Source organism: Apodemus sylvaticus, chromosome 17 (genome assembly GCF_947179515.1).
Source record: "Apodemus sylvaticus chromosome 17, mApoSyl1.1, whole genome shotgun sequence".
NCBI classification, from domain to species: Eukaryota; Metazoa; Chordata; class Mammalia; order Rodentia; family Muridae; genus Apodemus; species Apodemus sylvaticus.
The window spans coordinates 59,222,995-59,235,919 of record NC_067488.1 but is presented as its reverse complement, the minus strand read 5'-3'; the positions used below and the strand labels follow the sequence as shown (position 1 = coordinate 59,235,919).

Genomic DNA, 12,925 nt, shown 5'->3' with positions numbered 1-12,925 from the left:
GCTTCTGGAACTGACCTGCTTGTCTGAGTTGCTCTGAGGCTTAAAACTGTTTAGCACTTCATCATAAAACAGTAGGGGATTATGCCTTTGTTCTATCTCTGCAGAAACTGCATGGCTCTAACTCACAGCCTCCTAGTTGAAGTCAAAGGAAGAAAAAAAAAAGACTTTGAAAAGTGGTTTTAGAGCGGGGGGGGGGGGGGGGGAGAAACACCTTTAATCCCAGCACTTGGGAGACAGAGGCAGCAGGATTTCTGAGTTCACAGCCTGCCTGGTCTACAGAGTGAATTCCAGGATAGCCAGGGCTATACGGAGAAATCCTGTATCGAATAAAAACAAAACAAAAAAAAAAACAAAACAAAAAGAAAAGAAAAAAAAGGTTTTAGCCTTTATTTCTAAGTTCTTCAGTTCTCCAAAAAGTTTCTACAAAAGTTCTCCTCCAAAAAGTTCCCTCTGCTTGCTTGCTTCTACCCTTGTTATTTTCTCCCGCTGTCATGATAATGCCCTTATTCTCAATACCATGACTCCCAATGACTTGACTTCTAAGTTTTACTTAAGTTCTGTTGTATCGAAAAAGTTCACCACAAGTTTACTCATAAATTCAAATAATAAGAAGAACTTTTTGCCATGTGGTCAAGTATTCTGAAAGATATTTAAGTGCTGAGGACAGAGGGGAGATATCCCCCACCCCCACCCCCTGCTTTCTTACAAAGGCCTTTCCCCCCCTTTATCTTAGAGAACTTTTTAGCCAGTACTCAAGAACTTTTTCAGAAAGGATTTAATAGAAGCCCTGCTATAAAAGAGCTTAATTACTATAATTTTATGAATTCTTCTAGGATCATCATTAAGAATTAAGAAATCATCTATTTGTCTATATAGCATCACTACAAGATAGTGCATCTTCGTTGTTCTGCCAAAATCTACTCAAAAGAGTGGCGCAATACCTAGTGGTTTGTTATATATATTATATAATAACAACGAAACATATTAATAGCTGAAATCTTTCCTAAAATGAAATTCACTTGGGCCTTTCTTGAAGAAGCAAATCATCATTGATTTTAATACAAGGCAGACCCATCTCAGGAAGATCACCTGTTAATTTTTAGCTTCTCCTTGATAGCTCCTGACGAAATATATGCTGTCTTGGTATATTATCCACCAAATCAATTGCCCTGTTATTTTGGATTTCAGTCTCATTTATGACATGAACAAAAGAAAGATATTTTTTCTAGAATAGAAGAGGAACGACCTCTAGTCCAATGCCCAGTGCAGTTCTCTCGTGTGTCTGGAACCTCCTAAGCAGCGGATCTCTGTGAGTTCTGTGCCAGTCAGCGATGCTTACCGACTACGTTCTCATCAGTATTCTACCCTGAGTTCCCACCAAAACTACCCACTTATCTCTTTACAATACTCTAGAGCAGTGTTGCTCTCCCTTCCTAATGCAGTGACCCTTTAATATAGTTCCTCAAGTTATGGCATCTACCAACCTTAAAATTATTTCTGGTGCTACCTCACAACTATAATTTTGCTACTGTTATAAACTGTAGTGTAAATATCTGATATATCTAACGAGAACCGAGGCTCTAGAGCCTAACATCCATCTCCAAACTCTTCCTTGTTTCTCCCACATGCCAGTCCTAAAGGTCTAAGCACGCTTTCTAAGGCTTAGTCACAGCAAGAGGCCAGTTCTCTGACATAATCACTCTGACCAAAATTTCTTATAGAAGCAACCTAAGGGGCAATGTGTTTCTTTGGCATTCTGTGCATTGTAGTGGAAAGTCATGTGAAGGAAGAAGTTCACAGCAAGCTCATAAAAGGGCTGCAGGAATATAGGAAGGGACTGTGAATAAATATCCCTGAGATCCTAGCTCTACTGATTGAATTTGTCCACTAGGTTCACCTCCTGAATTTTCCAGAACCTTTCAAAATGGCTCCACAAGCTGGACAAACAACTTCTAACTATATGAGCCTTTGGTAGGACCTTCATAAATGGATGGTAACCATTGAATTTGTCTGTGTGATATTGATCCATGATATATTGTTCAGTGACAAATTACTTCTTTGTGAGGGAGTGATTAGTTGGCCATAATGCAAATAAATTCTTTGTCATATATATAATATATAATATATATATTATAATCATTTAAACATAAAGTTAGAGCAGCCTCTGGCCTGCACATTGAATAGTAGACAAGCTTGATTCTTCATTTTCTTATTAAAACAGATAAGGCTTCCTGGAACTTTAGTAAGAATAGGTTCTCTAGCAAGACAGCTTGCCTGCTTGGTTGACGAATGGCTTTGAGCTCAGGTTACAATCCCCTCATTAAACTGGCAGCTGCAGGTGAAGAATCTTGGCTGAAGACAAGAGCATGTGTGTTGTGTGTCTTTGTGCTGACTTTAGGAGCACCATCTAATGACTGTCCTTACATGTAAAGGAGAGAGTTGCTCAAAGTGCACTCCTGTTCCCTGATTTCCACCCCCTCAAAATAGAGAAACATATTTTTCCAAGCTGAAGCAGTACCCACTTTTTAGAAGCATACAAGATTGGTATAGGTCATTATCATGTCTCAATTTGAATGAAATTGTGCTGCAAGTATAGAATAGTTACAAGAAACTTCTGCTGAAAATATGACTAAAGACCTTATTGTGTGAAGGGCCCATTTCCATAAAAGTTGAGGCAGAGAGCTATGGATATTTGTTCTAATTAAGAATGCATATTATTAGGGCTGGAGAGATGGCTCAGCAGTTAAGAGCACTGACTAATCTTCCAGAGGTCCTGAGTTCAAATCCCAGCAACCACATGGTGGTTCACAACCATCAATAATGTAATGGGATCTGACGCCCTCTTCTGGTCTGTCTGAAGACAGCTACAGTGTACTTACATATAATAATAAATCTTTTAAAGAAAAGAATACATATTATTTGTCTGACTTTTTAAAAAGTGTTTTATTTTAAAAAGTAAGTATCTTGTATACATGGATTCTTGAGTTAGAAAGGGATTAATTTTTTAAGTTAGAAGGGAGAAGGATGCATTACAACATGTAGCTGAGTTTTGAATTGAACTCAAGTTCACTTCCCTGAGGGAGTTGGAGCGTGGTTTGGTCTTTAGTCACTTCTCTCTGGAGCTGCAGTTAATCACACCAACAGGGTGTTGGTTGCTTATTTTTTTAAAGGAACATGGACACTGAGTGTTACTCTTCCAAGTAAGTCACCACGTAAAGTTTGCTTTTAACCTTTGTGCCTCTTCTCTCTCTATCGACAGTTTGGAAGAACTGAAGTGATTGATAATACCTTGAATCCTGATTTTGTAAGAAAGTTTATTCTGGATTATTTCTTCGAAGAAAGAGAGAATCTTCGTTTTGACTTGTAAGTTCTACTGAAACATGACATTATAAACGTGATTTTCTTTAAAGAACTACTTGAGTATATCACAGTCTAGACTGTGTAGATTGCCCTGAGATGTTCCACAGAAAGACAGTTTTATTCTACTCAGCCAGGGGCTGAAGCACACACAGTACTGAACATATCTTTTCTTTATCTTACTATTTTGAAATAGTTGAATAGGTGAGTAGGCAGCTTAGTTATGCTGGGAAGTGTACGTGGACTCTCTCTCAAGCCCACCTATACCCCAGTGGGTTTCTTCAATCTCAGAGTTCTAGAAGGGAACACAGCCAGCATAATGGCTAATGGTGGATGGCTCATTTCTCCCTGTGTCATACGAGCCTAGCACTGTATCTCTGTCTCATGATGGCTTCCTTAGGTACTTACTTCATGCTTTTAAGGCCAGGGTGGTAGATATAGCATTCAAATACACACACACACACACACACACACACACACGATCTCTGACACCAAATCAGCCGTACTAAAGTACTATTGCCAAGTTCAAATCCCTGACCAGAGAAAACATAGTGCCAACTTTTTCTCCATTAATTTATATACTCCATTAATTTAATTTACGTCCCAATTGCTGCCCCCCCCTCCTCCCTGCTTCTCTCCTCACACAGTCCCTTCTGCCATCTCCTATTCCCCTTCCATCTTCCCCTTCTCCTCTGAAAGGGTGGAGCCCCTCCTTGATATTCCCCACCCTGGCACATCAAGTGCAGGGCTAGGCACACCCTTTCTCACTGAGGCCAGACAAGGCAGCCAAGTTAGCGGAACCGGATCCACAGGCAGGCAACGGCTTTCTTAGCTATGAATGAGTCCTTGTTTCACAAAGGTGGATTTTAGGGATTAATGGGCTTTGGACATGGGTGAAAGGAAACCTGGGGGTTGGGGGACAGAAAAAAATGTGTACTTGTATTCAAGATACTCTGTGTAATATAATATAGCATTTGCCTTGTATATCAAAATAATGATTTTGAGTTTCAAAAGTATTTGAAAAGGTTAATGCCTTGTTTAAATCATTGAGAATAGTGCCAGCCTATTAGCATCTATAAATACTTTTTAAAAACAAAAGATGACAATATCTTATTTAGAAGAGTCCCAGTTTCCCTCCTAACATAAAATAAGTTCTTTGCTGCTAGCAATTGTTTTTATTTTATTCTGAAATATATGTAACAAAATAATTTGTAATGCTTCCTTTCAAGGGTGCTAGATGGTCATCAGATTTCTGCAGCAAAATGTTGTACTATATTCACATTAGACTTTTATGTTCTCCAAATCTCTTAATAATCAAAAGAGGATGAAACAATGTCTTCTTCCCACCGGTGACCATAGAGGCTGCAATATTGTTACTTAACACCTCGAAAGAAAAGCCGCTCACTGCTCCCCTGACTCAGCGCTTATAGCAACTGTTTCTGCAATGATTCATCGTACCCCCTTAACATCTCCTCTTTCATTTTATCCTAAAACCAGTCACCCTTTCATGATTCTTTGTTCTGTTTCCATTTCTTTTCCCTTTTCATGTCTATCTCCATTTTCTTTTACTTAAAAGTAGTAGGTATTCATTGTAAATGTAAAATGATAGAACTATTCGAAAAATAAGAGTTCTGTTATTCCAATAAAAAAATGGTGCACCTGGTTCACTACATCAATCATCTGAGTTTCTTTAACAGTGACGTGCATGTGGGAATTGAGGCAAATGTATTTTCCTGTATTTTTAAATGTTCTCGTATTTTTCTATGCCACAAAATGTAATTCATTTATTTTTAGGGCTGCATGACTATTATTGCAAGAATATAATGTATTTTGCCATTTATTGCCTCTCTTTGTCACTGACTCTGCCCTTCTGCTACAGGTAACCTGAAACAATGTCCCTGCTTGCAATGCAGTGGGAATTTATTATTACAACAATTTGCATTTTGGGGGATAAAGTGTTGAGAGTGAAATTTTATTATGGGAAGCACACTGTTTTGTTGACACTCAACCTAGAGATACATATACAGACCTCGTTGCTTCTCTGAACTCTTCTTCTTTAGCTCTGACTGTTAGAACCATTTCCCTGGAGTTTTGGTTGCTGTCTGCAGACAGGAACCAAACCCCTTTGTTGGGTGATAGCTATTATGCTCTCTTCTCTGCTGTCACCCTTTGCCCTTTTGCCCTCCTATCCTGGCACTTTGGGTTCATGACCTGCTGGTCATTTCTTCTCTGGTACTCATTGTGGTGGCTTTTTCCAGAACAGCTATGTCAGTGGGACAGGAAATGGAAAATGACTAAGGCAGGCTGACTGACACTCTGTAACTTCAACTTCCTAGAAACTACAGGTCTCACAGAAACCAAATAATCCTTGAACCATGAAGCTGTACTGCAGGATTGAGTTAAATAGCACATTATTAAAATTCCAGAATTTTTGATTTCATGTTTGGAAAAACCTAAAACAAGGAGGACTGGAAAGGGTTAATTGCAGAGCTCAAGGAAAGTGACCCACATGTTCTCTCAGTTCATGTGAATTTCTGAAGGCTTAATTCCCTTGATTTTATTTCATCGAGCTGTCTCATATAATGCTTTCCATTTTTTAGTTGGCTACTTTTTATTCTGTGATCTGTTTCATTATATAAGTAAAATAAATAAAGGAAGATTTATTACTTTTATTTCCTTTTTCCTTTTTCTTTTTTTTTTTTAAAAGGATTTAATTATTTCATGTATGTGGGTACACTGTTGCTGTCTTCAGACACACCGAAAGAGGGCATCAGATCCCCATTATAGATGATTGTGAGCCACCATGTGGTTGCTGGGATCTGAACTCAGGACCCCTGGAAGGGCAGTCGGTGCTCTTAACCATTGAACCTTCTCTCCAGTCCCTAGGAAACATTTCTTAACTGTATTTTTGTGAGAATAATTTGAATTTTATATTTTAATTTTTCAGATATGATGTTGATTCAAAGAGTCCCAACTTGTCCAAACATGTAAGTTCATATTTTTTCTTATTATATATTGTTTCATAATAGGATGTACTAATGCTCAATTTGGTAATTTAAAAGTTATATTTGATGTGATGTGATTTACACAGAAAACAAGTAACATTTTAAAGGAATGCTGGAGTCACATTTAGAAGGAGCTTATTGAAAGAAAGTACCTTCTGTTGGTAGAGTGTTGGGTCGGTGTTTTCATTTTGTGAGATGTGGGCCTATTGTATGTCATATATCATCAGGTTGAACAGTATGAGACAGTGAGTCAGATTGTCTTAGTAGGGTCCATGTCGGAGACATTGGGAGATACATGGGTTCCAGGCAGAGCCTTTGCCCTGCCTCCCTGCAATTCAGTTGTTCAGCAAAATTTCCTCAAATGTCAGTTTCTTAAGAGTGCAAGACATTAAAGGACATGCGTACAACCAAAATTATGAGTACAAGATATGCTTGTCGTCAGGTTGAGCCACGCCTGTTTCTCCAGTCTCTTCTCTCCAGACCATAGCTGTTATCTGCAGTAGTGCCTTGCAGTCTGGGAGCAGGAGAGAGAGATTAGGCAGGGTAAGTGGAGAAGACAAGAGGAAGGGACTCAGGCAAAATACCCATTTATCTGCTTGTCACTGATGCGAAAGACTGAAATTGGATCAGACCAAGCAGCAAGGCCTGTTGACTGTTTGTGCTGCTGTGATAGACTTGCAACTTAGAATGCAAAGGGACTTGTTTCTGCCTTACAGTTCTATGGAATGGCAGTGAAAAGACATGGCGGTGGCAGCCTGAGGCAGGATGAGCAGTCAGAAAGTAGAGTGATAACATTTCACCAGTACATAGGGAAGAGAGGGGAGAGAGGACAGAAAGATACAGGAGAGGGGAGAGGGGAAAGGAGAGAAGAGAAGGGGGAAGAGGGGAGAGTCACCAAACCATGAAGCCCTAAAGGCTGACCTGGTGACCAGTGACATACTCTATTCAATAAAGGTTCATTTCCCTAAAGATTCAATCACCTTTCCAAACAAAGCCACCAACTGGGTTCAATTGATCAGTAACCTGAACCTGTGAGGGACATTTCACATTCAAACCACAATATGAGGGCTGAGTGAGGAACAGGTACAATGATGTTGTGAAAAGGACACCGCCTGCTTCAAACTCTGCATCGGAGAGTTGTAGAACTAGCAACTAACAAACATTGGAACGGCAGCTAGACTCATCCTTTGTTGTGTGCTGTAAACAGAATAAGTGGACACACAATATCCATTGTAGCCTATAGAGAGGGATGTTGTTGTTCAAATAAGAGAAGAATTTATAAGGTAATCACAGGCTAGGAGAGATGGATTTGGGTAGTTCACTAAGTAGGAATAATATTTAATTGTATAATAAAGAACACACTAGAAGTATGCGAAGGAATAAAAAAGGAACCATATACATAATGATTTTTCTATAAACTAAAAAAAATGGTGTAATAAGCTGCTTCCTTCCTGTTAGCTCTTTATGCCACCAGCTCTTTATGATGGCTACACAGCATTGTGGTTGCGCATTGAGAATGTGCTGTTCTTTATCATGGGTTCATAGTGTTGTGCCTTTGCTTTGAGAGTGTGTTGTTCTCTGTGATGGTTTTGTAGCATTGTGGCTGGGCACTGAGAATGTGCTGTTCTTTATCATGGGTTCATAGTGTTGTGCCTTTGTATTTGTATTGAGAATGTCTTCTCCCCTAGGATAGTTTCACAGTTTTGTGACTGGGCATTGGCGAATATGCTGCTCTCTGTTGAAGATTTGCGGCATCCTGACTGGACATTTTTCTTCTAATTTCTTCTAATGTTTTCTTCTCTGTAAAAGGTCCACAGCATCATGGATAGGCACTGAAGATGTGTTAATCTCTCTGATGGGTTTGTAACATTGGGGCTGGGCTTTGACCGTGTTTTGTCTTTGCAACAGGCTCATATTGTGACAGGGCACTGTGCCCTGCTATTAGAAAAGATTTACACATTCTTGAGAAGAACCTGAAAAAGAAGCACAGCTCCTAGGCAATGATTTTCTCTATAGAAAGAAAGAGCAGCATCCACTCATCCACACGGACTGGGACCATCTCAAGGATAAGAGGCAGAGCTTGGCCAAAGCTGGGAACTGGAGAGTCAGCAGGGACCAGGGTGTTTTCTCTCTTCTTCTCTGTACTTCTGAGGTCATGTGATCATTCTCTTCAGCACCTCTCTGGAGCTTCTCTTCTGTTTACCCATCATCCATTTATTGGACATAATATGGGTTTCCATTTACCTGGGACATAATTTCTGTGTTTCTTGATTGTTTTAGTTCAAACTGCTCTTCAGAGAGTGTAATACAAGAGCAGTTAGAGACATTTCCATGGTGATGGATGGTTGGAGCATATGTACACATAGGCCCCATGTGTGTGTGGAAGTACATGTAGGCCCTATTAGTGCAGTGGCCTTCCATTCAAAGAAGAAAGTATGTGAGGTATATGTGTGTCCAACATGACCAACAATATTTTCCTACAAATGATAGTTATTATTAGACTTTATGATATAAAACACATGTCTTCCATAATATGGGATTGAATTATTTTTTTTAAAATAATTCTTTGGAGGAAGAGTATTTTTCTCCCCACGAAATAGTCTCATGCTTTTCTCACCCTAAAATGCTTTGTGAGGCCTAGCAGATGACTCAGCACTCAAGAATGTACCTTGCTCTTTCGAAGGACTTGCGTTCTGTTCCCTGCACTCTCACCGAGTGGCTCACAACCCAGTGTAACTCCAGCTCCTTGAGGATAAAGATCTTCTGTTCTCTCTGATGCCTGTACCCACATTCACATACCTTCACACAGATGCACGCATACACAAATAACATGTCATTAAAAGCCATAATCCTTAAAATTCAAACTTTCAATGTGATATCCCTCATAGCAGCTCTTCGATCCAGTCTCTAATCGTTCGTCTTGGTTTCTTCCTTTGCTGCGTTCTTTGTAACAATCTGGATTCTAGTTTTTAACTTCTAACACTACTCCAATGTAATCAAGATAGTGACTGCTCCTCAGCTCTAAGTTAGTGCATCTTCTTTCCTTTGGAGAGAACTGACCCTTCTCTTCAAGGGAATAACATATTTTCCCTAATTTGCCCAGGAATCCCTCTCCACCCCCCAAGACTTTCTACTTTTACAGAGCAAAGCTTCTTTTTCTTTCCTGCCTCCCTGGTCTTAATATTAATGTTTCTCGTGGTTTCTTTTTCATTATTTATATCAGTTCGCTGTGGGACACTTTTCTTCTGGATAGCTGTCATATTTCTATGTCTTGTGAGTTGCCAGAGTGTCTGATTTTTGAACTCACAAACAAACCCAATTTTCAATTGCTTGTTAAATATTTTCCAGTGGATAGTCTATTGAAACCTAAAATTGAAATGTCTTTGGTTCATTATCTTTCTTGTGTTGTCTCTATTCTCTGTGCACCCAGCCCCTCTTCATCTTTCCTACAACATGCAATGCACCATTAAACACTTTCCAGCACACATACACATACACATTCAACAGATTGTCACTTTTTTTTTGTTTTGTTTTTTTTGTTTTTTTGAGACAGGGTTTCTCTATATAGCCCTGGCCTGTTCTGGAACTCACTCTGAAGACCAGGTTGGCCTTGAACTCAGAATCACCTGCCTCTGCCTCCCAGCTGCTGGGATTAAAGGCGTGCACCACCACTGCCAGGCTCAGATTGTCACTGTTGTCCACACCAAAAGAATTGTTTTTGTCTTCTTGACTTTGGTGCTGGTTCTATTTGATGTTCTTGAATGATTGCCTTCCCACACAGATTATGTTATCTAAATCATCTTCATTACCATATAATATATTTAAAATATATCATGGAGCCAGCAAGATAGATCATTAGATAAAGGTGCTCACTGTTGGCCTGACACACCAAGAGCTTGATTTGTAGGACCCATGTTCTGAAGAAAAGACCTAACTTCTGAAAACTGTCTTCTGACCCCCACCCTGCTCAGCAGGAATGCACACCCAAACATGTACACATGTGCACACATCTTTCTCTCTCTCTCTCTCTCTCTCTCTCTCTCTCTCACACACACACACACACACACACACACACGTACACACATGCATGCACACACAGACACATGCATGCATGCGCATACGTGCACATGTGCATGTGCATGTGCCCATACCAGGTAAGTCTAATAAAAAAATAAAAATGCATATATTCAGCAGACAATACAAATGAGTTAATAAATACCTTAGGCTTCTAGGCTAAGTGGATAAAACATGTACAAAGAGGGAGAAAACATAGGTTTGAATACTTGCTGGAGATTATTACCTTGAGGTTCTGTAAGAAATTAATAATAACACAAACTCTTTGTTATTTGAAAGCACTAAAGTACAGATTTTTAGGTAAAAAGCACATAGTGCATCCAACCCTAAGTAATTCATGATGCATTTCGAAGATCAGAGGCACCAATCAGCAAACTTGGTGTATCCCCAGAGACACAATCTCTTAACAGCAGAGCTGTCTACCTGCCAACTGTGCAGAGTGAAATTCAGACCAGAGTCATTTAGAAAACACTGCTAAGTGCACAAATCCCCATGCGGATGAATTCACTGAGTTGTTTTTCCGCAAAAGGGATCTGTCCGTAAATCATTTCTTGGAAACAGACTTTAAAATCATTGGTTTTGAAATTTTGGGGGAGGATTTCCTTTTTAGGATGACCATGTTTGTCATGGGATATTTAAGGATCCTGGGTTGGAAATCTCTTTTAGCAGGATGTGGTGGCGCATGTTGTGGACATTCTGGCCCTCGGTCTTTGGGAACTTAAGGGCAGCATCCATACAGTCTCTGTGAATTTAGGGCCAGTAGTTTCAAGTCAGCCAGGGCTACACAGTGAGATTCTGACCCCCAAGACAAGAAAAGTCATAATACTATCAGGGAAAATGGAGATCGAAAGTAGACCAAGTAGCTTTGGTTTGGAATAGTGTTACATGAAACAAAGGTGGAATTTTAATGAGTTTCTCTGGCGGCTGGAAAGCTTTCAGTGGGTGAAAATACTGGTTCCAAGTCAAGGGTGATGAGATCCAGGGTCTCATTTCATCACTGGATTGTAATCTCCAAATAAATACCTCCAGTAAAATATTTCCCTCCACAGGCATTAAATAGTGTGAATAAAGGATATCATTCGTTGAGGAACCAGGGAACCCATTCATCTTAATAGTGTTGGTAGAACAATATCCTACACTTTCCATTATAATTTAATTTCATCAGTTCAGCAATCCATGAAAAGGTTAAGGATAGGTGTTCTTAGTTGGTGTGCCAAACTAGATGACATTGTGTAGCCAAGAGGCAAGCCAAAATTATTTTTTTTTTCTTGCTGGACTTCAGAAGGTGGCACTGAAATTCTTGTTTCAGACGCAGTAACAGTTTCACTGGCTACCTTTGGCCATCATTCACTAACCTCCAGTGTAGGCTTCCGTGGTCTTTCTTTCACTTCCTAACTATTCTGCATATAAATGTCCTCTTGTGGGTTAATTTTATTTTACAGTTTCATTTGGAAATTTAAACGCTTGGGCTGTGATATGTGTTTTCTCTTGGGAGTAGGTTAACACAGACAGGCCAAGTTTATTTCATTAGAATGTAAAGCCAAGTGCAGTGGAGCCTTTTCTTACTTCTGCGACTAAACACCTGCAAAAAACAACAACAACAAAAAAAACAAAAACAAAAACAAAAATTTCTGAATAAAGTAACACAGGGAAGAAAGCATGGGAAAGTTTAGGTAGGAAGCAGTGCCTGTTAGGTATATCACAGCAACTGCCAGGGATTCAGAGACCCCGAAGAGAAACAAATGTGGGCTATTCCTCTCTAAAGCTCATCCCCGGAAAACTTTAGGGGCCCCTGGAGGCTTCATAACCTTACAAAACAGAGCCACTATGTGAGGGCCAGTGTTCAGATATGTGAGACCATGGGGGAGAATTTCATATTAAAACTATAATGCAAAATTGATATGCATATGACTGAACTGAATTGGAATGTATGTATCCATGCCCATACAGTCAGCTCAGGAGTAAACATGTTTGAGTCAACTCTTGGATCATGAGAGCAGAGAGAGCAGTTCCAATGCAAAGTGTATCCTGTCTCCAAAAGCTGATACGTCCTTATGTGGAGGTAGGGTAGGCAGATATAGTCAGTAAAGACAGATATGAATACATGATTAAATGCGTTATTTTTCCTTATAGCACATATACTGATGGCCATAGATAGCATAATACTGAGAAACAGAATGAGAGAGAGAGAGAGAGAGACAGAGACAGAGACAGAGAGAGAAAGAGACAGAGAAAGAGAGAGAAAGAGACAGGGACAGAGAGAACACTACAGTCTGAGATTCCCCTTTCCAGGCACTGTGGCAGGACTCTCATTCTCATTAGTATGTACTTAACTGAGTATATAGTTTACAGGGGGAGGGGGGGAGCTACTGAGAAGCTTAGCAAGGCATAATTTCAAAACCAAAGGGAGAGGCAATTTGAAGTCTTTGGAGGAAGGGATGTAGCATACCGTGGCCATGTGACAATGTTGCTGAGAGCCTTGTGGTTCA

The 12,925-nt window shown here is 39.8% G+C and overlaps 1 protein-coding gene across 2 annotated transcripts in view; it reads left to right on the top strand.

Moving 5' to 3' along the window:
- The window catches only part of Cpne8 (copine 8), a 178,920-nt gene that overhangs the window by 50,238 nt on the left and 115,757 nt on the right, over positions 1-12,925 (top strand). The window contains exons 4-5 of one of the 2 annotated variants that reach the window (XM_052161280.1): positions 3,260-3,363; positions 6,305-6,344. In XM_052161280.1, coding sequence (XP_052017240.1) covers positions 3,260-3,363; positions 6,305-6,344 — 144 coding nt within the window. Of the gene's footprint in view, positions 1-3,259; positions 3,364-6,304; positions 6,345-12,925 lie in introns of those variants that run through there. The other variant, XM_052161281.1, reaches the window with a different exon arrangement.